At 47.9% G+C, this 25442-nt stretch overlaps 1 protein-coding gene and 1 long non-coding RNA gene across 8 annotated transcripts in view; one reads left to right on the forward strand and one right to left on the reverse strand.

The window, feature by feature from the left end:
- Window positions 1-18432, reverse strand: part of LOC128341977 (uncharacterized) — a 31599-nt gene extending 13167 nt beyond the window's left edge. For 2 of the 3 annotated variants that reach the window (XR_008314695.1, XR_008314697.1), the window contains exons 1-3: window positions 17990-18432; window positions 15955-16078; window positions 15200-15438 (exon numbers count right to left, since the gene is read on the reverse strand). This is a non-coding gene — a long non-coding RNA (uncharacterized LOC128341977). Of the gene's footprint in view, window positions 1-7849; window positions 9219-15199; window positions 15439-15954; window positions 16079-17989 lie in introns of those variants that run through there. The other variant, XR_008314696.1, reaches the window with a different exon arrangement.
- On the forward strand, window positions 232-25442 carry LOC128341948 (zinc finger protein 485-like). 5 transcript variants are annotated; one of them, XM_053288631.1, is made up of 10 exons: window positions 232-557; window positions 7378-7861; window positions 11063-11183; window positions 12816-14038; window positions 14356-14439; window positions 15306-15426; window positions 18427-18512; window positions 19718-19844; window positions 21387-21482; window positions 23480-25442. In XM_053288631.1, exons 2-10 carry the CDS (start codon window positions 7448-7450, stop codon window positions 24376-24378), a joined length of 3171 nt encoding a protein of 1056 aa, XP_053144606.1. In that variant the 5' UTR covers window positions 232-557; window positions 7378-7447; the 3' UTR covers window positions 24379-25442. The 5 variants fall into 5 exon arrangements, with proteins under 5 accessions (XP_053144606.1, XP_053144607.1, XP_053144608.1 ...); XM_053288634.1 differs by having other exon boundaries at window positions 237-557; window positions 12816-13006; XM_053288632.1 differs by lacking the exon at window positions 14356-14439.

A 25442-nucleotide genomic window follows, 5' to 3' on the forward strand; every position in this document is an offset into this window, starting at 1 on the left:
CATGTCTTCCACCTGGGTTTGCTGCATTCCTATGCACATTTGCACTCACCAGACCCCTGGAGGGCTGGGCTGCTGAAGGCGCATGCACCTGAGACAGCCTGATGCCCTGCCACGGTGAGGGGCTGCGCAAGAAAGGTGGGTTACTATGTACAGTCGTCCCCGCCCGCCCTTCCGCCCCCGATACCTCTCGAGGAACCTAGACTCCTTCAATTTGAACCCCACCGCGGCTTCCAACGGATTGCATCTTTGGGTTAAAGTGAAAGACACCAGCCTGGCTAGCTAGAGAAGCACCCGGGAAGGCGGGACTTCCGCCTTGCGTCCCCCACCCCCGGCCTCTCCCCCTTCTCCTGTGCAGTAGTAATGTGTCCCTCCTACTTCTAAGGGAATCCAGTGAGCTGCATTTGGAGTGGAGGGAGGGTCCCCAAGGACTAGAAGGAAGTGGGGCTGAGAAGAGAAAGCAGGCAGGAATCCAACCGGCAAAGCTCATCAGAGTATCCCCATGTGGGGGAAAGCTGCTCCGGGTGAAGATCTGCCTGCCTCTCGTCCACTTGCTCAAGGTATGGGAGCGTTATGGGCAGGACGGGCGGGCGGGGCGGGGGAGAAGGAAAGTTGGAAACCAGGCTTCGTACCCGCTCCTTATGGCTTAATCTGGATTGAGAGGTTCCATATCTCAAAGCTTCTTTAATGCCAGCTCTGCTCTCTTGCCTTTGCAGGGCGAGGAATAAAGAGAAACGCCTTCTTTGCCTTTGATTTTTACGCTGAACGTTCAGGTTTCTGCTCTGCCCCTCCTGTAGAAAAGGAGCCCTAGAGCTTCGCAGGGTCCCACTTGTTCCATCAGCAAACCCCTTCAGGAATCCGGGGAGAGCAAAGTGCATTTAGGGGGCAGGGGGAAGAAGAGACGGGTGGGTGGTGGGAAATGCAAGGCAGGGAAGCAGGGAGTAGGTTGTGTCAGCGCCCAGGCAGGGAATGGGAGCACCGAAGGCAGTTGCAGGGAGAGGTCCCTGGATCTGGCCCCAAGAAAGGCAGCATGTGTGATTGACCCCTTGCATCGTCAACTGGAAATCTCTTTTCTTCTTTCTACTGATCTAGGGGAGGGGTTCCAATCCTAGGGTCCCCAGATATTGTTGGACTACAACCCCTATCATCCCCAGCCACATGGTAGCCCAGCCAATTGTAGTCAGTGTTCCTGTAACAGGGATTCCCAGATGTTGATTACAATTCCACCATTCCTAGCTGTAATGGCCTTTGGTTGAGGATTGTGGGAGTTGTAGTCAACATCATCTGGGAATCCTTGTTGCAGGGAACACTGGCTGTAGTCCAGACCTGCTCAACTCCCCCACCAGCTGTTTTTGAACTACAACTCCCATAAGCCCCACCCACAGTGGCCAGTAGCCAGGGATTATGGGAGTTGTAGGCCAACATCTGCAGGAGGGCAGCAGTTGAGCTGCCCTGCTGTAGTCCAACACTATCTGGAGACCCAAGCTTGAGAACCCTTGGATTAGCTCTTTGCACATCTGCAGGGACTGAACCCATATATTTATCAATTTATTTATTTATTTAGCACATTTTTATACCGCCCTAACCCAAGGTCTCAGGGCGGTTCACAACAAACAAAAACAAAACACTAAAATCAATTAAATACTAAAAACAATGTAAAATAAATCAATAAACAATCCAAAAGTTAAAAAGCTAAAAGGCCTGGGTAAAAAGATGAGTCTTTAGACACTTTTTAAAAGCTGCTAGAGATGGGGAGACTCTTATTCCCACACAAAGCACGTTCCAAAGTCTCGGGGCAACAACAGAGAAGGCCCGTCCCTGACTGGCCACCAGACATGAAGGTAGCCACAGATGAGTGTCACCTGATGTACGCAGTGGACGATGGGGATCATGCAGAAGAAGATGCTCTCTTAAGTACAGTGGGCCTAAGCTGTTAAGGGCTTTATAGGTTATAACCAGCACTTTGTATTTTGCCCGGAAACTTATTGGCAGCCAGTGCAACTCCTGTAATATAGGAGTAATATGGTCTCTTCAAGATGACCCAGAGACCAACCTGGCTGCTGCATTTTGTACTAATTGTAGTTTCCGGACTATGTACAAAGGCAGCCTCACATAGAGCGCATTGCAGTAATCAAGTCTGGAGATTACCAGCAAGTGTACTACTGTTTTGAGATCATAAACCTCAAGAAACGGAAGCAGCTGATGTATCAACCGAAGTTGATAGAAAGCGCTTCTGGCCACTACCTCAACCTGGGGAACCAGGGAAAGGTGTGGATCCGAAAGCACTCCCAGACTGCGTACCTGTTCCTTTTGAGGAAGTGTGACCCCATCTAGAACAGGTAGATCAATATCGCTTCCCGAGTGATGACCCCGCACAATAAGTACCTCCATCTTGTCTGGATTCAGTCTCAGTTTGTTATCCAGCCCATTACTGCTTCCAAGCAGGCACTCAGGGAGGATATGCCTTCTCCTGATGATGTTGACATGGAGAAATAGATTTGGGTATTATCAGCATATTGATAACACCCAGCACCAAATCTCCAGATGATCTCTCCCAATGGTTTCATGTCGATATTAAAAAGCATTGGAGACAGTATGGAGCCCTGAGGGACCCCATATAAAAACTCAGATTTTGAAGAGCAACAGTCTCCAAGCGAACAACATCTGGAATTTGCCAGAGAGGTAGGAGTGGAACCACTGCAAAGCAGTGCCTCCCACCCCCAACCCCTTCAGACACTCCAGAAGGATACTATGGTTGATAGTACCGAAAGCCGCCGAGAGATCCAAAAGGACCAACAGAGTCACACTTCCTCTGTCAATTCCCAATTGGAGATCATCCATCAGGCTGACCAAGGCAGTCTCCACCCCATAGCCAGTCTGAAAACCAGTTTGAAATGGGTCTAGATAGTAAGTTTTCTCCAAGACCGCCTGGAGCTGGGAGGCCACCACCCTCTCAATCACCTTGCCCAACCATGGGAGGTTGGAGACAGGCCTGTAGTTTTTAAACTCCGAGGGGTCTAAGGCAGGCTTCTTAAGAATAGGTCTGATAATTGCCTCCTTTAAACAAGGAGGCATCCTGCCCTCCCTCAGAGAGGTATTTATAATTGCCACCAGGCTGTCCACAACAACCCCCTTGCCAGATAGTATAAGCCACGTTGGGCAAGGGTCAAGCAGACAGGTGGTAGGACGCACCGTTCCGAGCAGCTTGTCCACATCCTCAGGAGTCACAAACTGAAATTGATCCAGTCTAACCATACAAGAGGAGATGCTGGATACCTCTACATCTGACACTGTGATAACTGTGGAGTCTACAGGTGAAACTCGAAAAATTAGAATATCGTGCAAAAGTTCATTAAGTTCAGTAATGCAAATTAAAAGGTGAAACTGATATGAGATAGACGCATTACATGCAAAGCGAGATAAGTCAAGCCTTAATTTGTTATAATTGTGATGATCATGGTGTACATCTCATGAGAACCCCAAATCCACAATCCCAGAAAATTAGAATATTGTGAAAAGGTTCAACAGTCTAGGCTCCAGGTGTCCAACTCCAATCAGCTAATCAATCCATAACACCTGCAAAGGGTTCCTGAGCCTTTAAATGGTCTCTCAGTCTGGTTCATTAGGAATCACAATCATGGGAAAGACTGCTGACTTGACAGTTGTGCAGAAAACCATCATTGACTCCCTCCATAAGGAGGGAAAGCCTCAAAAGGTAATTGCAAAAGAAGTTGGATGTTCCCAAAGTGCTGTATCAAAGCACATTAATAGAAAGTTATGTGGAAGGGAAAAGTGTGGAAGAAAAAGGTGCACAAGCAGCAGGGATGACCGTAGCCTGGAGAGGATTGTCAGGAAAAGGCCATTCCAAAGTGTTGGGGACTTTCACAAGGAGTGGACTGAGGCTGGAGTTAGTGCATCAAGAGCCACCACACACAGACGGATCCTGGACATGGGCTTCAAATGTCGTATTCCTCTTGTCAAGCCGCTCCTGAACAACAAACAACGTCAGAAGCATCTTACCTGGGCTCAAGAAAAAAAGAACTGGTCTGTTGCTCAGTGGTCCAAAGTCCTCTTTTCTGATGAGAGCAACTTTTGCATCTCATTTGGAAACCAAGGACCCAGAGTCTGGAGGAAGAATGGAGAGGCACACAATGCAAGATGCTTGAAGTCCAGTGTGAAGTTTCCACAGTCTGTGTTGATTTGGGGAGCCATGTCATCTGCTGGTGTTGGTCCACTGTGCTTCATTAAGTCCAGGGTCAACGCAGCCGTCTATCAGGAGATTTTGGAGCACTTCATGCTTCCTTCCGCAGACGAGCTGTATGGGGATGCTGACTTCATTTTCCAGCAGGACTTGGCACCTGCCCACACTGCCAAAAGTACCAAAACCTGGTTCAATGACCATGCGATTACTGTGCTTGATTGGCCAGCAAACTCGCCTGACCTGAACCCCATAGAGAATCTATGGGGCATTGCCAAGAGAAGGATGAGAGACATGAGACCAAACAATGCAGAAGAGCTGAAGGCCGCTATTGAAGCATCCTGGTCTTCCATAATACCTCAGCAGTGCCACAGGCTGATAGCATCCATGCCACGCCACATTGAGACAGTAATTGCTGCAAAAGGGGCCCAAATCAAGTACTGAATACATATGCATGCTTATACTTTTCAGAGGTCCGATATTGTTCTATTTACAATCCTTGTTTTATTGGTTTCATGTAATATTCTAATTTTCTGGGACTGTGGATTTGGGGTTCTCATGAGCTGTACGCCATGATCATCACAATTATAACAAATTAAGGCTTGACTTATCTCGCTTTGCATGTAATGCGTCTATCTCATTCACTTTCACCTTTAATTTGTGTTACTGAAATTAATGAACTTTTGCACGATATTCTAATTTTTCGAGTTTCACCTGTAAATCTAGATCTAGATCAACCCGAATACAACTAGGCAAGGTGCCAAATGTAGCTGTTATTGGACAACAACTTTCATCATCATTCAGTGGCTATTGGCCATCATGGCTGGGGGCGAAGGGAGTGGTTGGCCAACATCATTTGCAGATCAAAGGTTAGCAACCCCTGATCTAGGCTTTTCTCTTGCAGTACATCCCTATGGTCAAAACTACAGAGAGACACTGAAAAGAGTTTCAGAAGTGGCTTCTGTATGAAGAAAAAGCAGAGTGTAGTGTAGTGTAGTGTAGTGAAAGCCAATAGAGACGGCCTTGTGGGGAAGCAGCCATCATGGGAGCGGGGGTAAAACAAAAAGAAAAAAGAAAAGGGCAGAAGAAGAGAGGGCAAGTGCGGATAGACGGGGGAGTTGTTAGATCTGTGTCAGGGGTGAGGAGGCTGAGTTGCTGGCTATAAAAGGGGCTTAGACAAACTCTTGGAGAAGTCTGTCAGTGGCTACTAACTAGTCTTGATGGCTATGAGCTGCATCCAGGTTCAGCAGTCGGAAACCTTTGAATATCAGTTGTAGGGGAGTAGCAACAGGAGAGGGGGCATGCCTTCATTTCCTGCTTGTGGACTTCCTAGAAGCATCTGGTGGGCCACTGTGGGAAACAGGATGCTGGACAAGATAGGCCTTGGGCTTGATCCAGCAGGACTCTTCTTATTTTCTTTCAGGCCACAGTTGACAGTAGGGGTGTGCAATTCGGGATTTCGGGTGATTCGGCTCGGACCCGAACCGAATCACCCCTGTTCTGTTTTGTGCCCGAATCTGGGTCACCCGAATCACCCTTGATTCAGTTCGGATTCGGATTTAATCCGAATCCGAATCTGAATCGATTCGGGGGGGGTAAAAAGGGGCCCAGGGGCAAAATTTTGGGGTGGGGTGGTAGTGCCCAATGGGTAGAGTCTACCACCCCAATTTCAGGGGGATTGGGCAAAATCCTGATTTTTGGTGAATTTTTAAAGTTTTAGTGACTTTGTGGCAGTTCGGGGGCATAGCATGGGATCTGGGCAAAAAGAGTGGGGTGGGGTGGTAGTGCCTAATGGGTGCAGGCTACCACCCCAATTTCAGGGGGATTGTGCAAAGGGCTGATTTTTGGTAAATTTCTGAAAATTTCATGTCTTTGGGGCAGATTGGGGCATATTGGGGCAGAAAGTGGGGCCTGGGGCAGAATAGTGGGGTGGGGTGGTAGTGCCTAATGGGTGGAGGCTTCCACCCCAATTTCAGGGGGTTTGGACAAAGGGCTGATTTTTTGAGAATTTTTAAAGTTTTAGTGACTTTGGGGCAGTTTGGGGGCAGAAAGTGGATCTGCCCCAAAATAGTGGGGTGGGGTAGTAGTGCCTAATGGGTGGAGGCTACCACCCCAATTTCAGGGGGATTGGGCAGAGGACTGATTTTTTGAGAATTTTTGAAGTTTGGGTGTCTTTGGGGCAGATTAGGGGCAGAAAGTGGATCTGCCCCAAAGGAGTGGGGTGGGCTGGTAGATAGTGCCTAATGGGTGGAGGCTACCACCCATCCCCAATTTAAGAGTGATTGGGCAGAGGGGTGAATTATGGTGAATTTATTTGTATGAGGTTTGTCTTCATAAGGTGAAGTGTGCTAAATTGATTACTTCCTCATATTATTCATAGTAAAGGAAAGTGTGAAAAAGTGAAAGTGGGGTCATGAGAGTTGTTTAATTGAAAAAAATCTCATTTGCTATGATAGAATGAGAATTCACTGTGAATTTCAGCCCTCTGCCCAATCCCCCTGAAATTGGGGTGGTAGCTTCCACCCATTAGGCACTACCACCCCACCCCACTATTTTGGGGCAGATCCACTTTCTGCCCCCAAACTGCCCCAAAGTCACTAAAACTTCAAAAATTCTCAAAAAATCAGCCCTTTGTCCAAACCCCCTGAAATTGGGGTGGTAGCCTCCACCCATTAGGCACTACCACCCCACCCCACTATTCTGCCCCAGGCCCCACTTTCTGCCCCAATATGCCCCAATCTGCCCCAAAGACATGAAATTTTCAGAAATTTACCAAAAATCAGCCCTTTGCCCAATCCCCCTGAAATTGGGGTGGTAGCCTGCACCCATTAGGCACTACCACCCCACCCCACTCTTTTTGCCCAGATCCCATGCTATGCCCCCGAACTGCCCCAAAGTCACTAAAACTTTTTAAAATCGCCAAAAATCAGCCGTGAACCGAATCACCTGAATTTTTCATGCCCGAAATTCGGGTGATTCGGCTCGTGCCCGAAAAATATTGGGGGACATCGGGGGTGATTCGGTTCAGCCCCGAATCACCCAAAATTGTTCGTTTCGGGCACAGATCGTTCTGTGCCCAAAATTTTTTGCACATCCCTAGTTGACAGCCTGCATTGTCCATTTCTGTGGGGAAGGTCTCTTTCTGCCTTGAGTGTAGAATTCATAGTGCCTTTGCTTTGCAGGATTCCACCGTTCCATCCATGTGGTCATTCCTCACCTTAAGAAAGAGGCTCCTTTGAGAGCAAGACAAAGATGAGAGAACAAGACCCAGCTGGCCTTGAAACAGAAAGAGGCCCTTCTGTCTTCCAGACTGGGAGCAGTGGGGAATTCTGGGAAAGGACTGAGCAGAAGATCCTGGGTGGAGACATGACCAGCTCAGATGTCCCGGGCTGGAGATTCAGGCAGTTTTGCTACCAGGAAGCCAAGGGGCCCCGGCAGGTTTGCAGCCAACTCCACCACCTTTGCCATCAATGGCTGAGCCCAGAGAGACACACGAAAGCTCAGATCCTGGACCTGGTGATCCTGGAGCAGTTCTTGACCATCCTGCCCCCAGAGATGGAGAGCTGGGTGAGAGAATGCGGAGCGGAGACCAGTTCCCAGGCAGTGGCGCTAGCAGAAGGTTTTCTCCTGAGCCAGGCAGAGGCCTGGAAGCAGAAAGAGCAGCAGGTGAGAGTATTTTATTATGCTAGTTCCCAGGGGTTGTGAATGTGTGGGCCCAAATCCTAAAAATATCCATGGCTAATCCCATTCGTGGCAGCTCTCATGAGAGTTTGCGAGCAGAAGCATTCTGGTGATTGGGCAGTGGGGATTCCATATGTGGATGGGGGAGGAGCCTGTGAGAGCAGAAGCACCATGGTGATTGGGCAGTGGGGATTCCATTAGCAGATAGGGAGGAGGAGCCTGTGATGGTTACAGTCAGTTGGAATGAAACTGTTACTGGTTGGAAGATGTTCTTGATTGAAGAGGAGAAGAATCTCTCTCTACATATACAAGGATAGCAGGCAGGGGTCTGCAAAAAGATGGGTTGTGAGGGAGGAAGGAGCTCCTTCAGGAGAAGAGGCTGCTGTTGTGTGAATTAGATGAGGAAACAAGATGAACAAAATCTGTTAACTCAGGGAGGGAGGGAGAGAGAGAGAGAGAAGGGAGGAGAAGGAAGACAGAGGGAAAGAGTGAGTGGAGAGAGGAGAAGAAGGAAGGAAGGAAGGAAGGAAGGGTGAGGGATAGGCCCGGGCCTGTCAGCGGCCTGAGGGGAACGAGCAGCCATGGTGGTGGCAGCAAAGAGGAAGGGCCTGGTCAAATGCTGCTGCTGCTCCTGTGGGGAGGAGCAGGGCTTGGGTGAGGGTGGGGAGGTCTCTGGGGATAGGGGGCTGCAGCTTGGCCAATAGGGGCCAGCAAAGCTGCAGCTACGACCAAGAGGGGTGAGGGGGATGGAAGCAACCGGATGGAGGAAGAGGATCAGGAGCGCAGCTCAGGTGAGGGTGGAGATATCTCCGAGGTGAGCTGGGGCTGTGTCAGGGGGTGAGGGGAGCAATCAAGTACTAGTGGGCAGGTGCTCTGTGTGGGTTAAGCTAGTTCCCATTGTTTTCTCAGCCTTTTCCTCGAAATCGCCCAAGGAATGAGCTGTCCCAAACCCTCGGCCTTTGCCTGCACCATTTCTTTTCTAATCCATCTCCCTATTTCTTGCCTAGTTTGAACCTCATAATTCCAAGGGTCTGAGAAAATATGCACAAGACCAAAAATTCCCTTTCCCTCTGCTCCAAGAAATGTATATCCCAGACTCTTTTCTTTGCTTGCAGCACTGTTTCATGTTAATGATTTAATTGCTTCATCTTCCTCCTTTTGATTAAAAAAAATTTGAGTGGCCAAGAAAATGGTGCACAATAGAGCAATTATTGTAAAATTAACAAAAGCAGTCAAGAACAATAAAAATCTAGGACCAGGAAGACCCGAGTTCGAATCCTCATTCAGCCATGAAACTCACTGGGTGACTCTGGGCCAGTCATGTAGCTCTCAGCCTAACCTCCTGTGAGGATACAAATAAGCATGCACTTATATGCCACTCTTTCTCTGAGCTCCTCGGAGGAAGAGTGGCACATAAGTGTAAAAATTAATAATAATAATAATAATAATAATAATAATAATAATAATAATACCTGACATTAACCCCTGCTAACTATGTGGGGGAGTACTGATCTTGTGGTAGCAAGTATGAATTGTCCCCTTTGCTAAGCAGGGTCTGCCCAGGCTTGCATTTGAATGGGAGACTAGTACATGTGAGCCCGTAGGGGATGGGGCTGTTCTGGGAAGAGCATCTGCATGCTTGCATGCAGAAGGTTCCAAGTTCCCTCCCTGGCATCTCTTGATAGGGCTGAGCGAGAATGCTGCCTGTAACCTTGGAAAAGCCGCTGCCAATCTGTGTAGACAATGCTAAGCTAGATGGACTAATGGTTTGACTTGGTATAAGGCAGCTTCCTATGTTCCTAACTGGGCAAAGGGGCACTTTTCACAGTGCTGGTGCTCTTATCTTCAGCAGGGGGAGAGCAGCTCTCCCTATTCAGTCCAGCTTAGCATGTCTCCAGTGACTTTTGTTGGTGTCTCTCTTATGTTTCTTTTAGGATTGTGAGCCCTTCTGGAGCAGAGAATAATCTTCAGGCCTTCTTGGGCCACACAGTTTGGGAATTACCCTTGCTAGCCAAGCAAAGAGATACTTTGTAAAGTAGTAGCTTTCTTAGATTTAACAGGAGGAGAGCAACTGTCCCTATTCATAGCAACCCTCCAGTAGCTATTTCTGGTATCTCATTTTAGATCATGAGCCCCTTTGGGACAGGGAACCATCTTCTCATTCCTTTTGCTGTGTAAACCAACAAAAAGGTTTACTTTTAGTGATCTTTTTGTTGTTGTTGAGAAGCAGCATATAACTAAAATATTCCTAATAATAGGAATTAGAGGATTCGTATTAGGAATTAAAGGATCAAGAATAGGAATTAAAGGATCAAGGGTTAAATGATGTTTTAGTCTTTTGGAAAAGAACCACTGCATTTATTGCATACTCCTCCTCTCTCTTTCCCCCCTGTTTCCCTCATCATAGAAGAGGGTTTTATTAAGCATGTCTATTTGTATATTACGTACATTTGTATACTATGTGTTTGTGTGATAAAATAAACAACAGAAATGGAGCAGAGTGAACCTTCCTGGAACTGGAGTTCCAGATTACTGGAGCCACTGCTGAGAAGGCCCTGTCCCAGGTACTCAGACAAAGAGGTAACATGTCACAGCATCCCCAAGGAAGATCTTAGTGTAGTGTTTATACTGAGGGAGACTCCCTATGGACTGAGCTGAATGGGAGACTAGGAAGCCACTCTGGGAGAAACTCCTGCCTCTCACCTTAGGAACATAGGAAACTGCCTTGTACCAAGTGAGGCCATTGGTCCATCTAGCTCAGTATTGTCTGCACTGACTGGCAGCAGCACTCCAGAATTTCAGACAGGAGATTTTCTCAGCCCTACTTGGAGACATCAGGGAACCTGCAACCTTCTGCTTGCAGAGCAGATATTCTTCCACTGAGCTGTGGTCTTTCCCCAAAGTTGTATCTTGTTTGTTCAGAGCACAAGTCATGCAAATCATAGGAACACAGGAAGCTGCCTTAGAGTGAGTGAGACCATTGCTTCAGCTAGTTCAGTGTTGTCTGCATTGACTGGCAGGGGCTCTCCAAGGCTTCAGGCAGGAGTCTTTCCCAGCCCTGCCTAGAGATGCCGGGGACTGAACCTCAGACTTCCTGCATGGAAGCCGGTGCTCTAGAACTGAGCTACAGCCCCTTGAGGGGTACTCTTTCCTAATCTGTCTCCCCAATTCATCCTGCTGTTTCAGATGTCAGGGTCATCAGAAGCCGCCATGGAATTTCCTGAGAGAGAGAAGGATCCGGACACTAGACGGAGGTCGCTGTTCCAGCGGATCGTGCAAGACAGCAGTGGAGGCACAACCTTGCTGGGTAAGGATTCACAGAGCATATTTCAGCTCCCCCTCTCTGTAGCTGGAGGGCCGTTTTTACATGCCACTTGGGCTTGTAAGGGGATGTCTTGCCTCTCCCTACTTCAACTTGTTAAGGCTTTATAGGTGTAGACCAGCATTTTGAACTGAGCCCGATAGCCAGTGTGGGGAAAGATGGTTTTCACACTGCTAAAAGAGAGGTGCAGGATAATGTGTTTATGTTTGGGGGTGCATACGAAATGATTCGGCGCATTCAGTAGGGATGTGCCAAATCATAGGAACATAGATCATAGGAAGCTGCCATATACTGAGTCAGACTATTGGTCTATCTAGCTCAGTATTGTCTTCACAGGCTGGCAGCGGCTTCTCCAAGGTTGCAGGCAGGAATCTCTCTCAGCCCTATCTTGGAGATGCTGCCAGGGAAGGAACTTGGAACCTAGATGCTCTTCCCAGAGCGGCTCCATCCCCTGAGGGGAATATCTCACAGTGCTCACACTTCTAGTCTCCCATTCAAATGCAACCAGGGTGGACCCTGCTTAGCTAAGAGGACAAGTCATGCTTGCTACCACAAGACTAGCTCTCCTCTACAAATCGCTTTGGGGCAGCCCACCAAATTATTTCGGCGGGACAGGGAGCGGGGCCTTTAAGGACAAGTAAAGCAGATCCTTACCTGCTCCTCTGCTGCGCGCAGACTTGTGAGTGGCGCAGCACCAGGGCAGGAAAAGTGGCGGAGGAGCAGGTAAGGACCTGCTTTACTCGTCGTTAAAGTTCTCTCTCCTCGCCCCACCAAAACACCACACAACTGGTTTCTTTCTTGCACATCCCTAGTTTGTTATTTATTGCATTGCTAGGTTCCTTCTGTCTCCAGCAATTATGAGATTAAAGTAGCGTCAGCAAATCTGAAACATATACAACATATAGAATAAGAAAAACAAGGAAAAGCAGACTCCGACTTGGCAGGATAAGCAGAGAAGGCCCTTAGAACATAGGGAGCTGCCTGATAAATTGTGCTTAGTATTTTCCGCGCTGACTGGCAGCGGATCTCCGAGGCCTCAGGCAAGAGTCTTTCCCAGCCCAACCTGAAGATGCCAAGGATTAAACCTGGGCCCTTCTGCATGAAGAACGGCTGCTCTGCCACAGAGCTACAGCCCCTCTCTTTACAAAGGAGGATGTTTTCAGCTAGGAACAGAAACTGCAGAGGCAGGATGCCCATCTGATTTCCTTCCGGGGGACATTCCAAAGCAGGAGGCCTCATTAGAGGAGGCCCTTCACCTTCCCACTCTCAGAAGATGGAGGTACGGGAAATATGGCTGTTCCACATGACCTCTGTGAGCACGGAGGTACAAGCAGCCTCTGAGGGAAGCCGGTCTCCATCCAAAAGTCTGCTCCTGGTCTTTAAAGCCTTAAAGGTCCTTGGGACTTTAAAGCCTTAAATGACCTCAGGTCGAGGTACTCGAAAGACCACCCGCTTGCCCATGAGCCTGCCTGACCTTTTGGTTGGTATCTGGAGATCCTGCTCAGTAGTGCCTCCGCTTCTTGAGGTGTGATGGGTGGGGTAACGTGGTGTGGGGCCTTCTTGGTTGTGGCCTCTTTGGGGGGAATTCTCGACCCTTATCATTTATCTGCTTCACAGGGAATGGGATGATACTGAATGAGGAGGATATGAAGGCTGAGCAGCAGGAACAGCATCCCGCCGATTCCATTCCCTCCAACATTCCTGCGGGAGCCTCTGGAAGGTCAGAGGTGTGGCAGTACTTCCACAACGCAGATGACCCCTGGTGGTGGGAATGCCTTCTTTGCGGGACAAAGATCGTTCCTGGCAAGGTGATGGGACTGCTCACCCATTCCAGCATGGTGGATCACCTGAAGAAGCACCACGAGTCAGTGCTGCTGCAAGGAGAGGCAGACAGAACTGAGCCCTGTAGATTCCTCTCTCCAGCCAGTCAGGGGGATGAAGGGACTCCGAAGGCCTCCTCTGATTCCTCCTCCGGGGAAGAGGATGAGCAGCAGCAGTTCCAGCCTGGTGGCCCCTGTGGCAGCACTGGGGTGGGGGAAAGGAGGGTGCGGTGTGCACTCTTTGTGTGCGACAGCACTAGCACAGCGGCTTCCCAGGCTGTGGAGGCTGCTGTTTCCCCCAGATCTATGGCAGGCAGTGTTCTCCAGGGGAGTACGATGGAGGTATCTGCCCTGGAGGGAGATTCACAGCTGGGTTTGGGGAAAACGATCCATCTAGAATTATCTCCCACCACTCAGAACACTGTGCAGGAGCTCCTCAAAGAGAAGGGACTTGTTGATGACGAATCTGTGCTGGGCTTCCTGGTTCCAGTTGTGCAGCTACTAGACCCTCCTGCCCAGGGAGGTGGTGGCTACCCCTCTGAACTGGGTGCAGTGAGGGGACCGGAGGAGACGATGGAGACTGAGCAGAGCCCTGATTCTATTTGCTCCACGATGCCAGTGGGCCTAGCTAGGAATGAGGTTGGAGCGTGCCAGGCTTTGGATGTGTGGAAGTACTTCCGCTGTACAGATGACCCCCAGTGGGGGGAGTGCCTCCTCTGCAGGATGAAGATCAGTCGGGTTAAGCCAGCGGGGCAACTCACCAATTCCGGCATGCTGCACCACCTCAGGAGGCAGCACGCCTCGGTGCTGGCGGAAAGGGAGGCCGCCACAGTGACGCCTGGTGCCCTTCTCTCCCAGTCTCTTCTGGGGGCTGAGGCAAAGGGCTGGAGCGGCAGCCACATGGGGAGCCAGACAGACCCGTTGGACTCTCAGCTGCTCAGGGAGGAGGAGGAGGAGGAGGAGGAGGAAACCCAAACCACTGCCATGGTGCAGTGCAGGATGAGTGCAACCACTTCTGCGGTGAGTGGCGGGAGGGGGAGAAAAATGAGGCTGGTTCCGTGCATCTCGGAATCAGGCATAACAGTACCCCTGATTCCACCACCTTCCTGTCCATGTATTTCTTGGAATCAGTGTGTCTGATGCGAAAGGTGTGGGGGATTTTTTTTCAAAGGACATTATTGTATACACTAGTATTTTTAAGCCCGTTTAAATAACGGGCTCTAGTGGGGGGGGGGGGTTGCTAGTTTTCTCCTCCTCCCTTCTCACATGCTGGGCGGGACTGGCAAGGAAGCAGATTCCTCCGTACCCCTTCCTTTCCTTCCTCCCATCCAGTACAGCCAGAGCAGAGAGGGAGCGGCTCCGAACCCAGCACCATGGCCAGCCTCACGGTGTACAGCACCTCCGTGACCGGCTCTAGGGAGGTGAGCGGCGCAGGAGAGCCGATGTGCGGTCCTGGGCGGGAGGCGCTCCGCCAATTCCCCCCCCCCCACTCTTTTTCTCCAGGCTTCGCTTCGCTTCCCTGCCTTGTCTCTCTGCTTCTTCCCGGTCTCCCCCCCCCCCCGTTCGCTCCTTTTTTGTTCCAGCTGCCTTCTTTTCCTGGCTCCAGCTGCACTTCAGTGTCCCCACCTCTCTGCCGCCCGGCTTCTTCCTCTGCCTCCTTTTTCGGCGGGCCAGACCCACCGCCGCCTCTCCTCTCCCCGCGGCCGGGGTGCTGCCTGCCGACCCGCCGCCGCCACCTCTGTCCTTTTCGGTGGGCGGGCCAGACCTGCCGCTGTTTCTCCCTTTGCCTCCCCGCGGCCGTTTCTCCCCTGAAACCGGACCCCCGCTGCCGCCTCTGCTCTCCCGGTCCCCCGCTGCCGCCTCTGTCCTCCCCGTAGCCCGTTCCTCGACCGCCGCTCTCCAACATGGCCGCCGTGTCTCTGCGGCCGTATCTTTCTCGGACGTACTGGGCATGCGCTCCGCGCATGCCCAGAACAGCCGAGAAAGACACGGGCACAGGGACACGGGATTACACCTAAGCATTTTATTGTATACATCCTTTGCCCTTTGAACTGTCAGGATGGAAAACCTTTCCCTGCAGCACATTGTCCTTCTTATGCTCCTCCCTACCATTGTTCTTGCCTAAGGAGAAAATGCCCCATGAACTTCCTGCCCATCTTGAAAAGGCCCTGTCCGGCGTACCTCATCAGCATCTCTGATGGTGGAAGATCTCCGTGTGATGTTCATGTGGTCTTTGATGTAAAAATGGCTAATTCTTTTCTCCCTGGGATTCATGCCACTCTTGTAGGTGCAGGGACAGTCAGCAGAAGTAGCTGTTCATGAAGCGGGAAAGACCTCATCAGATACCGGACTGAAGCCTCTGTTCAAGTGGATTGTGCAGGAGGGGGACAGGCATACCACTTCATTGGGTAAGGAGACACCTGAGCATACACACAACATTGTCTGAATAGGATCGTGGGATTCTGCCTTTGGGGATTTTGCTTTTTCCCATTTTCCACTTTTGCTTATGCTTCCAACTACTTCCCCCCAGACCATGTTTGTGATTAAAAACATGTGGCAGTGGTTGAAAGCCACCCCACACATACCCCCGCCACCCACTTTATGATCTGTGGAGAGAGTTGGTAAAAAACCCATGCAATTTTTGTGGTTTATTGAATGATTTCCCCATAAGTAGTAACAACACACAAAGAGAAAATAACATACAAAGTATGTATGTTAAATAACATACCAAGTATAGTTCCTCTACCTTTAATCTTTTCCCATAACACTCCTTCAACCTTTCCCCACCCCAGAACAAATTAAAGAAAAATCTTCTTCTACATTAAATGTAGTGGCTATTGTGCCTTACACGGGGTGAATTTTTAAGGCAGGAACTTCACTCAGCATAAAGATCTAAATATTGTTGCCAAATATTTAAGAATTCATAGTTGACTCACAACTTTAGGAGTGCTGTTTGCTCTCTTGCTGCTAGCAGCAACATATCCGACGTCCAGTCTCCCACATCAGGGACAGGGGTGATTTCCAGGGGTGATTTCCAATGAGTCTCTTGGCTATCGATATCTTAAAACAAAAAGAAAGAATAAGATGGTATAAGGGCGATGAAATACACATTTCCACACTGCAAAGCTTTTTCAATAACCTTCTTTAATGCACAATAAAAGTTAAAAGTTTAAAAACATTCAGAATTTTAAAACTTAAAACCACAGATGCAACAAAATAGCAAACGTGTTGATGTAAGACATCCTCCTCAGTGCTATACAAAGGTGGCTGAGTTTTGTTCTTAAATACAACTCCACACCAGCTAAAGAACTGAAGGCAATCAACCAGTCCTGTGCAGCTCCTGTGTGCAGGACAATCCTGCACAATCCTGTAGCAAAATCATCTTTGACAATCCTGCACAATCCTGTGCAGCAGCAAAATCATCTTTGAGAGAGATGATTTTATGAAATCAAGCACAGTTCCCAACAGAAACAGTACCCCTGATAATTGTGAGAAGTCACTGTGCTCCTTGCAACTGGAAATAGTCTCGACCACAACTATCTGTAATAATAATAATAATAATAATAATAATAATAATAATAATAATAATTCGATTTCTATACCGCCCTTCCAAAAATGGCTCAGGGCGGTTTACATAGATAAATAATAATAAATAAGATGGATCCCTGTCCCCAAAGGGCTCACAATCTAAAAGAAACATAAGATAGACACCAACAACAGTCACTGGAAGTACTGTGCTGGGGATCGATAGGGCCAGTTACTCTCCCCCTTCTAAATAAAGAGAATCACCATGGTAAAAGGTGCCTCTTTGCCAAGTTAGCAGGGGGTGTGTAGGTCGCCATATTTGGCAAAGCCTGTCAGGTACCACAGCTGTTGCCCAGGCAAGGTGACTTTCGACTGCTCCCTTGTCTGACACTGCTGACTGTCAGACCCACCCCCTTGCCCCCCCCACGTCATTCTTATCCTTGATGTTCAACTCTCCCACATGCTTTAACACTCCCAGCCTTATTTTCTCCTCCCTCCCTCCCCTCCCCACTCCTGCACTGTCTCCTCCTTTTTCACACCTGTCCATTTAACTGCCACTCCACCCTCCTTCCCCCTCCTCCTCCTGTTGCTTAGAGGAGGGGCTCTGTGAGCCCTAGCTGAGATGCCACCATTCAGGTGAGCCTTTCTGAACCTGGCCACACAGGTCCCAAGCTGTTTACGACTTGGAAGGTAAGAAGCAGGCCCTAAAGTGGAAGGGATGGAACATCTTCCCACCTTATGTCAAACTGATCATCAAACTGAGACTTTCTCTCAACCCTGCTGTTGACACAAATTCAGTTAGCAGGGACCAGGGATAGGTCTCTTTCAGGGATAGGTCTCATTCTTTTCCCTCTCACACAACACTAGAACCAGGGGTCACTCCATGAAATTGATTGCCAGGAGGTCTAGGACCAACAAACGGAAGTACTTTTTCACACAACGCGTGATCCACTTGTGGAACTCTCTGCCACAGGACATGGTGACAGCCAACAACCTGGATGGCTTTAAAGGGGGTTTGGATGACTTCATGGAGGAGAGGTCTATCAATGGCTACTAGTCAGAGGGCTGTGGGCCACCTCCAGCATCAAGGGCAGGGTGCCTCTGAGTACCAGTTGCAGGGGAGTAATGTCAGGAGAGAGGGCATGCCCTCAACTCCTGTCTGTGGCTTCCAGTGGCATCTGGTGGGCCACTGTGCGAAACAGGATGCTGGACAAGATGGGCCTTTGGCCTGATCCAGCAGGGCTGTTCTTATGTTCTTATGTTCTTAGGACAGGCCCCCTGTCTGTGGAATGCCCTCCCAGAGGGGTTTTGTTAGTCTCTCTTCCTGACTTGTTCTAAAAAGAACTTTTCTTTTCAAATAAGCTTTTAAAAATTGGCAATAAGTTTCTGGTTTTAATCAGTTTTAGTCCAGTCTGCTCTTTTATTTCTATCGATTAGCTATTTTACCTTGCTGTCTTTTCCTACTGCAATGAACCTCTTTTCAACCGGAATTCTCAAAGCAGTTTACATAGACAAATCAATATCATTTTAGTGTGCCTTACTGTGTTCTATTTTGTTGTATTGTATGTTGCGTAGTGATTAGAGTGTTGGACTAGGACCTGGAAGACCCGAGTTCAAATCCCCATTCAACCATAAAACTCACTGGGTGACTCTGGGCCAGTCATGTATCTCTCAGCCTAATCTACCTCACAGGGTTGCTGTGAGGATAAAAATAACCATGTATACCACTCTGAGCTCCTTGGAGGAAGGGCGGGATATAAATGTAAAACATAAAATATTTTATTGTGAGTGCTCTCTTTTAGAGTTTTATTGTCAGCTGCCTTGAGCAGCAGTGTGCTGGAATATAAAGTTTGTAAATAAAATAAATTATGTCTCCCTCACAGACAGTGAAACAAGGCTGGTACTTCATTCTGGGCCTTCTCCTCTTGGTGCTGAAGTGGGAACGGTTGCTGTGCAGTCACCAGATCAGGTAGGAGTAAAATCATGAAAGAGGCCGGTGGAAGATAATCCAAGTTCCTCTGTCCCCTTCGTGTCTTGCCAGGCTTGAAAGAATCTCCCTCTTTTCTTTGGAAGCTGGGAATGCTGATGGACCCTTAGAGCCGAGAGCTTCACTGTTTTTCAAGTGGGAGCCACTTTGGGGGAAATCTTCAATCTGAGAGCCATCTCTCATTGTGCTGGGCTCCACACAGCACTGTGCTTTTATTATTTATTATTAAAACTTTTATACCGCCCTTCCAAAAGACTCAGGGTGGTTTACATTATCAGTGCTGAGAGGGCCCTTTAAGAGAAAAGAAGCCCTCCCCCCTCAAAAAAAAGGTCTAGAAGGAAAGCCCTGGGAAGGGCTGCACTTCCCAGCATTCCATGAATGCCTTCCAAGATGGTGCAGGGCAGGGGTGCAAGAGGGCTCTATTTCCCTTAAAGGAGCCCCCCAGTGCTGGGCAAAGCACAGCCCTGCACCAGAAGAATGGCCATCCCCACATGGTATCAGGGGGACGGCGCAGAGACTTCAGCTTTGGCTGAAGCTTCACAAAGGCACAATAAATCATCAGTCAAGGAGCTGATGGGAGTTGGTGGGTTCTTGGGGTTGATGGGGGCTGCCACTGGACCCCAGGCCTTACAGTGAATACTGGTTTAGACCAGGGATTCTCAGAGTTGAGTCCCCAGATGTTATTGAACTTCAGCTCCCAATCCCCAGACCCAGTGGCCTTTGGTTGGGAATCATGGGAGTTGAAGTCCAATAACATCTGGGGACCCAATGTTGAGAGTCCCTGGTTTAGACTAACACAAGCCTTCCGCAAACGTTCCGGACAAGCACAAGTCTGTTGCATTAACCAACTGCACACACTCAAGAGCTTGTGCTCCAGGCTAGTGTTGCGCTATCACAAATATCCTTGTGCTTGTGCTTCAGCCTATGGTCTCCCTCCCGCTGGGAGATCTCTTCCTCCATCTGTCCAAATTGCAGGGAATGTTTGGGCAAGAGTAGAATTCTGGGCTTTGGTGAGTTTCTAGTAGATGTGCAACATTGTCGCATAGCCATTTCATTAGTCTGGATGTCGGCTGCTGCCCATTAAGAAAGTTTCGGAGGCTTCTGGTGATGAAATTTTGGATCCCGCAGAAGTCCCAGGCCCCCTTGCCTTGGCTGGGTTGTTGTGAAATGTGTTCTTCTGCATTCAGGACCTGATGACCTTGGAGGAGGTGGCGGTGTGTTTCTCCGAGGAGGAGTGGGCTCTGCTGGATCCAGCCCAAAGGGCTCTGCACAGAGAAGTCATGGAGGAGAATTACTTGAATCTGGCCTCGCTGGGTAAGGTACCCTGGATGTGGAAAGCAGGAATTGCTGCTACTGCTGGTCTCTATCAAAGCACTGTAGGCATTTCATGGAGGATGCCCATGGCTGGATCGTGTTTCTTGATGCTCTAGTTAATTATTCTTAAAAATGCATTCCAACTGGAACATGTGATGGCAGGCTGGTGAGCTCCAGCTTCCCGATCATGGAAATGCCTGCCATCCGTTATAGCCTTCACCTCATCAGATGATGAAATATGTATTTATTTCAGCGTCTTTTTATCTAGTCTTTGCTGCCACCACCAAGCTCTTCCTGCTTGGGTTTTTATCCTGATGACCCCTAGTAGTGTAGCTGAGGGCTGCGTGAGGAGAAAGTTTAACGCATTGGACAGAAGATGAACTTCTAAATAAACAAACACAAGTTTGTTCATGTTAAAACAGCTTATAGGTTTCTCTCTGCCAAAGCAGGGCTCTACACTCGTAATGGTTTCTATAACAACAGTAGCAAGGCTTGGCTACAGTGTATATCTTGTATAATGTAAAATTTGTGACACACAGATTTCACCCCCGGCAGATGTTCTAGACAGTGTACATGGACAGATGGATAAACAATATGACTGAGGTAGCCACAGTTGGATTGCCTGCCACCTATTGACATAGATCCTGTCCTACCCCGTCCCCCTCTGAAACCCCACCAGGCCCAGAACAGACCCTGTCTCTCTAGACATCCTCCCTGTAGCCCTGTCTGTCCCTATCTCCTGGCTTCTCTAAGCCCAGTCTGATGCCCTGAGCTGATAGCGAGACAGTTTAACTGCCACTCTCTGCTCCATTCTAAAGCCCCTCCCTTAGGAATCCCACTTGGAGGGTGGTTCCTTGGGCTTTAAAAGGTGATTGACAGGACTGGAGCTGCCGCCAACCATCACAAGAGCCAGTGTGGTGTATTGGTCAGAGTGCTGGGCTAGGACCGGGGAGCCCCGAGTTCAAATTCCCATTCAGCCATAAGACTTGCTGGGTGACTCTGGGCCAGTCACTTCTCTCTCAGCCTAACCTACATCACAGGGTTGTTGTGAGGAGAAACTTAAGTATGTAGTACACCGCTCTGGGCTCCTTGGAGGAAGAGCAGGATATAAAAAACGATTAAAACAAAAACAAACATATGGATATAGATATATTTTGTGAGCCCAAGGGGGACAGGCAGCCCGTTTATTTTTTTATTTAGTTATATCTATGTAAACCACTTTGGGAACTTTTGTTGAAAAGTGGTATATAAATATTCATAATATTTGTGTTCAACCGAGCTTGGAAATGCCAAACTTGGAACCTTCTGCATGCAAGTGTGTAGATGCTCTTCCCAGAGTGGCCCCATCCCCTGGGGAATATCTTGCAGTGCTCACACATGCAGTCTCCCATTCAAATGTAAACCGGGGTGGCCCCTGCTTAGCAAAGGGGACATTCATGCTTGCTACTACAAGAGCAGCTCTCCTTCCATTTTTCCCAGAAGAGGAAGGGGTCTGAAAGTGGTGATGGAAGTAAGTTGCCTGTCTGTTTCCTCTCTCCTTAGGAGGACTTCTGATTCCCAAAACAGAACTCATCTCCTGTCAGGAACAAGGGAAGACCCCATTTCTCGAGGGCACCGACAAAGGAGATTGCTCAGCAGGTAGCTGCTAAGTTGTGTGGTGGGAACTTTTGTCAAGCTGTGAGTTCCCCGGACAGATGTTTTTTCCGGTGATATGTCCCCCAATTTAAAGATTTTATTTTTTGGGAGACATCTGGTGAGTTGCTGGGGGGAAGCAGTCGGTTGGGAGAGCTGACAATGCTGGATCATTTGTATCTCATCTAGGGAATCATAGGAACATAGGGAGCTGTATCTAGCTCAGTATGGACTACGCAGACTGGCAAAGGGCTTCTGCAAGGTTGCAGGCAGGAATCTCTCTGAGCCCTATCTTGAAGATGCCAGGGAGGGAACTTGGAAACCTTTGCATGCAAGCCCACAGATGCTCTTCCCAGAGCGGCCCCATCCCCTAAGGGGAATATCTCACAGTGCGCACACCTGTACTAGTTTCCCATTCAAATGCAAACCTGGGCAGACCCTGCTTAGCAAAGAGGACAAGCCATGCTTACTATCACAAGATCAGCTCTTCTCCCACTAAAGAGGGAGGAGAATCCAGCAGGTAATGCCTATGGCTTGAGTGGCCATCTTGAGGTTCTCCAGCTTTTGTTGGACTGCAACTCCCATCAACCAAAATAAATTATGGCAGGGGTGATGGGAGTTGAAGTTCATCAATAGCTGCATTGCCTCAGTGTGGTCATTCTGCTAGATGGAATACCAATTCTTATTGAAGGGCAACATATGAATCGGCTTTTTATTTTATTTTATACATACACACACACACACACGTGTGTGTGTGTAACATATTTTTATACCACCCAAAACTTACGTCTCTGGGTGGTTTACAACAAAACAAAATAAATGACAGCAGAAAAAGTTAACACATTACAACAATTTAAAATTTTAAAACAACGTTAAAACTATTAAAACAGTATTTAATTAAAAGCCTGGGTGAACAGATGCGTCTTTAAAGATTTTTTTAAAAGTTGTCAGAGATGGGGAAGCACATATTTCAGCAGGGAGTGCATTCCAGAACTTCAGGCCAGTAGCGGAGAAGGCCCATACCTGAGCAGCCACCAGATGAGCTGGTGGCAACTGCAGATGGACCTCTCCTGATGAACTCAATGGGCAGTGGGGTTCATGATGAAGAAGATGATCATGCCATTGGTTCATCTTGCCCAGTATTATCTGCTCTGGTTTTAATTTCTCCCTACCCACACCTGGCAAAATCTTAAGGTCTTTCCTAGCCCTGTTGTTGTGGTCTTTCAGCACCAGAGATTGACCTTGGGACTTAATGCTAGCAGAACATTCAAATATATATATATTATGTAAACCCAGGAACCCCCAGCTAGTTGAGCAATTAGGCATATTTTGAAGTGCTGATGGTCTTATATTTAATGGTGGAGAGTGACTGTTCATAGGAACATGGGAAGCTGCCATATACTGAGTCAAATCATTGGTCCATCCAGCTCAGTATTGTCTACACAGACCGGCAGCGGCTTCTCCAAGGTTGCAGCCGGAGTCTCTCTCAGCCCTATCTTGAAGATGCCTCCAGGGAGGGAACTTGGAACCTTCTGCTCTTCCCAGAGTGGCTCCATCCACTAAAAGGAATGTCTTACAGTGCTCACACGTGTAGTCTTCCATTAAAATGCAAACCAGGGCAGACCCTGCTTAGCAAAGGGGACAAGTGATTCTTGATACCACAAGACCAGCTCTCCTCATATTCAGCCAAAAACAGCCACTTCCCAGTGGTAGTTACTGGTATCCACTGTGTACTATATTTCTTCTTAGATTGTGAACCCTTTAGGCGCAGGGAAACCTCTTATTCTGTTTTTCCATGTAAACTGCTTTGAGAACTTTTTTTGTTGAAAAATGTTATAGAAATATTCTTAATAATATTACATCTCATTGACTGCCAGTTAATGCTAATCATTTGTGGATCTGTTTTTACATACTCTTCACAACCACTCATGAGTTAATTGATTTTGTGCTCTGATTAGGGGCTTTGTTCATCCCTCATCAGTTCCTCTTTTTTCATTGTTAAGGTGACCAGAAAGGAACTGAGACAGAAAGTGAAGAACACAGAAGGAAAACAGAAGAAAAATGGAAGAGGAGGAAGAAATCAATTGTTTCTGAAGGGGCTGAATTCTCTGAAATTCCATTCCAACCAGAATGTCACAAAGTAAATAAGCAGCCCCTTTCTGCAGACTTCTTAACTAGCAAAACAAGCCTTGGTGTACATCAAGGGCTTCACAATAAGAAGAAATCATTGAGTTGCACAGAGTATGGAACAAGCTTCAGCCAGAGGATAAATCTCCACTTGCATCAAAGAATTCACACAGAGGAAAAGCCATTTAAATGCTCAGAGTGTGGGAAGAGCTTCAATCGGAGCATAAGCCTTCTTTTACATCAAAGAATCCACACAGGAGTGATACCGTATGAATGTTCAGATTGCGGAAAGAGCTTCAATCATAGCACACAACTTAAAGCACATCAAAGAATCCACATGGGGGAGATCCCCTATCAATGTACAGAGTGTGGAAAGTGCTTCAGCCATAGCATCAGCTTTACTTTACATCAAAGAATCCACACTGGGGAGAAGCCTTATACATGTTTGGAGTGTGGAAAGCGCTTCAGACTTAGTGCACACCTTAAGTCACATCAAAGAAGCCACACAAAGGAGAAGCCCTCTAAATGTTCTGAGTGTGGGAAACAATTCAGTCACAACTCAGACCTTAAATGGCATCAGAGAGTGCACACAGAAGAGAAGCCATATCGGTGCTCAGAGTGTGGAAAGAGCTTCAGTCACAGCATCAGCCTTACTTTGCATCAAAGAATTCACACAAAGGAAAAGCCATATAAATGTCCAGAATGCGGAAAGGCCTTCAGCCAGAGCTCAGACTTTAGGTTGCATCTAGAGATCCATACAGGGAGGAATCTGTGAATGGAATGTAGCATGTGGAAAGAATGCCAGGTGAAGGATGGCCCTTCATTTTAAAGGATCCACACATAGGAGAAAGTGTTTAAATTATCAGACTAGAGCTGTCTAACCCAGGAGTTCTCAAACATGGGTCCCTAGATGCTGTTGGATAACAACTCCCATGACTCCCAGGTGGTGTTCCTAGCTCCCCAAAAGTCATTGGGCTGGGGATAATGGGAGTTGTAGTCTGGCAACATATGGAGAACTACATTTGAGAACCCCTTGCCTAACCCACCAAGGCTTAGTAATTGATGCAGACTGTGGTAACCAGCCTCCCCTCCCTCTAAAGAGTTAACAGGAAGTGAACCCTTGTCTTGACTGACAGGCCAGTGAACCCCAGGCAACCAATCAGTAAGGCAACCAATCAGTACGCTAGGTGAGTGGGACCTAGAGAGCCGTTGCTGGGAATTCTGGGAAGAAGAAAGGAAGTTATGTGATGGAGGAGCAAGGGGACATGTGGCAATGGAGTTTGCTGCAACATGAAGACTGCAGCTCTGGGAAGATAAAACTGCAGGGGCTTGATTCTCAAGAGGAATTTGGTGAGTTCAAGGAAAAAGGAAGCCAGGGCTAGGGGCTTCGGCTGTTTAGGGCAGGAGAAAGTGGTATAGTAAGAATTTCTGGGTTTTTGGTGTGTGCTTTGCATTTCCTAAATATCTGTTATCTGCAACTAAGTAACTAAGATTTTATTGAATGCTGCCCCAGTATCATTTGGGGTGCTGCTGAAGTATTTTTGTAACTTACTAAGCATTATTATCTAACCAACCGAAAGCCTCAGACGGAACCAGTCTGTAGTAATTAAAAAGAACTCTGTAACCATTTAAGCGTTCTTAAATGCAAGCTTTTATGCTTTTGTTTTAATTTTAATCAGATTTGTTTAATATTTCTCACTTAATATTTTAATTGTCTTTTTTACCAACTTGTTTTTAAATTTTGCTGTAACCCCCCTTGGGATTGTTTTGATGAAAGGCATTATATAAATTTAACAATCAATCAGTAAGTAAGTAAATAAATAAAAGTAGATGCCTGCA

Source organism: Hemicordylus capensis, chromosome 2 (assembly GCF_027244095.1).
Source record: "Hemicordylus capensis ecotype Gifberg chromosome 2, rHemCap1.1.pri, whole genome shotgun sequence".
Lineage (NCBI taxonomy): Eukaryota > Metazoa > Chordata > Lepidosauria > Squamata > Cordylidae > Hemicordylus > Hemicordylus capensis.

Excerpts from the sequence above, each read along its gene's own strand:
- LOC128341948 (XM_053288631.1), top strand. The coding sequence starts at position 7,448 with ATGAGAGAACAAGACCCAGCTGGCCTTGAAACAGAAAGAGGCCCTTCT. Across the intron at positions 11,184-12,815 it reads TGGAGGCACAACCTTGCTGG|GGAATGGGATGATACTGAAT; the intron begins GTAAGGATTCAC and ends TCTGCTTCACAG. Across the intron at positions 19,845-21,386 it reads CTTGAATCTGGCCTCGCTGG|GAGGACTTCTGATTCCCAAA; the intron begins GTAAGGTACCCT and ends CTCTCTCCTTAG.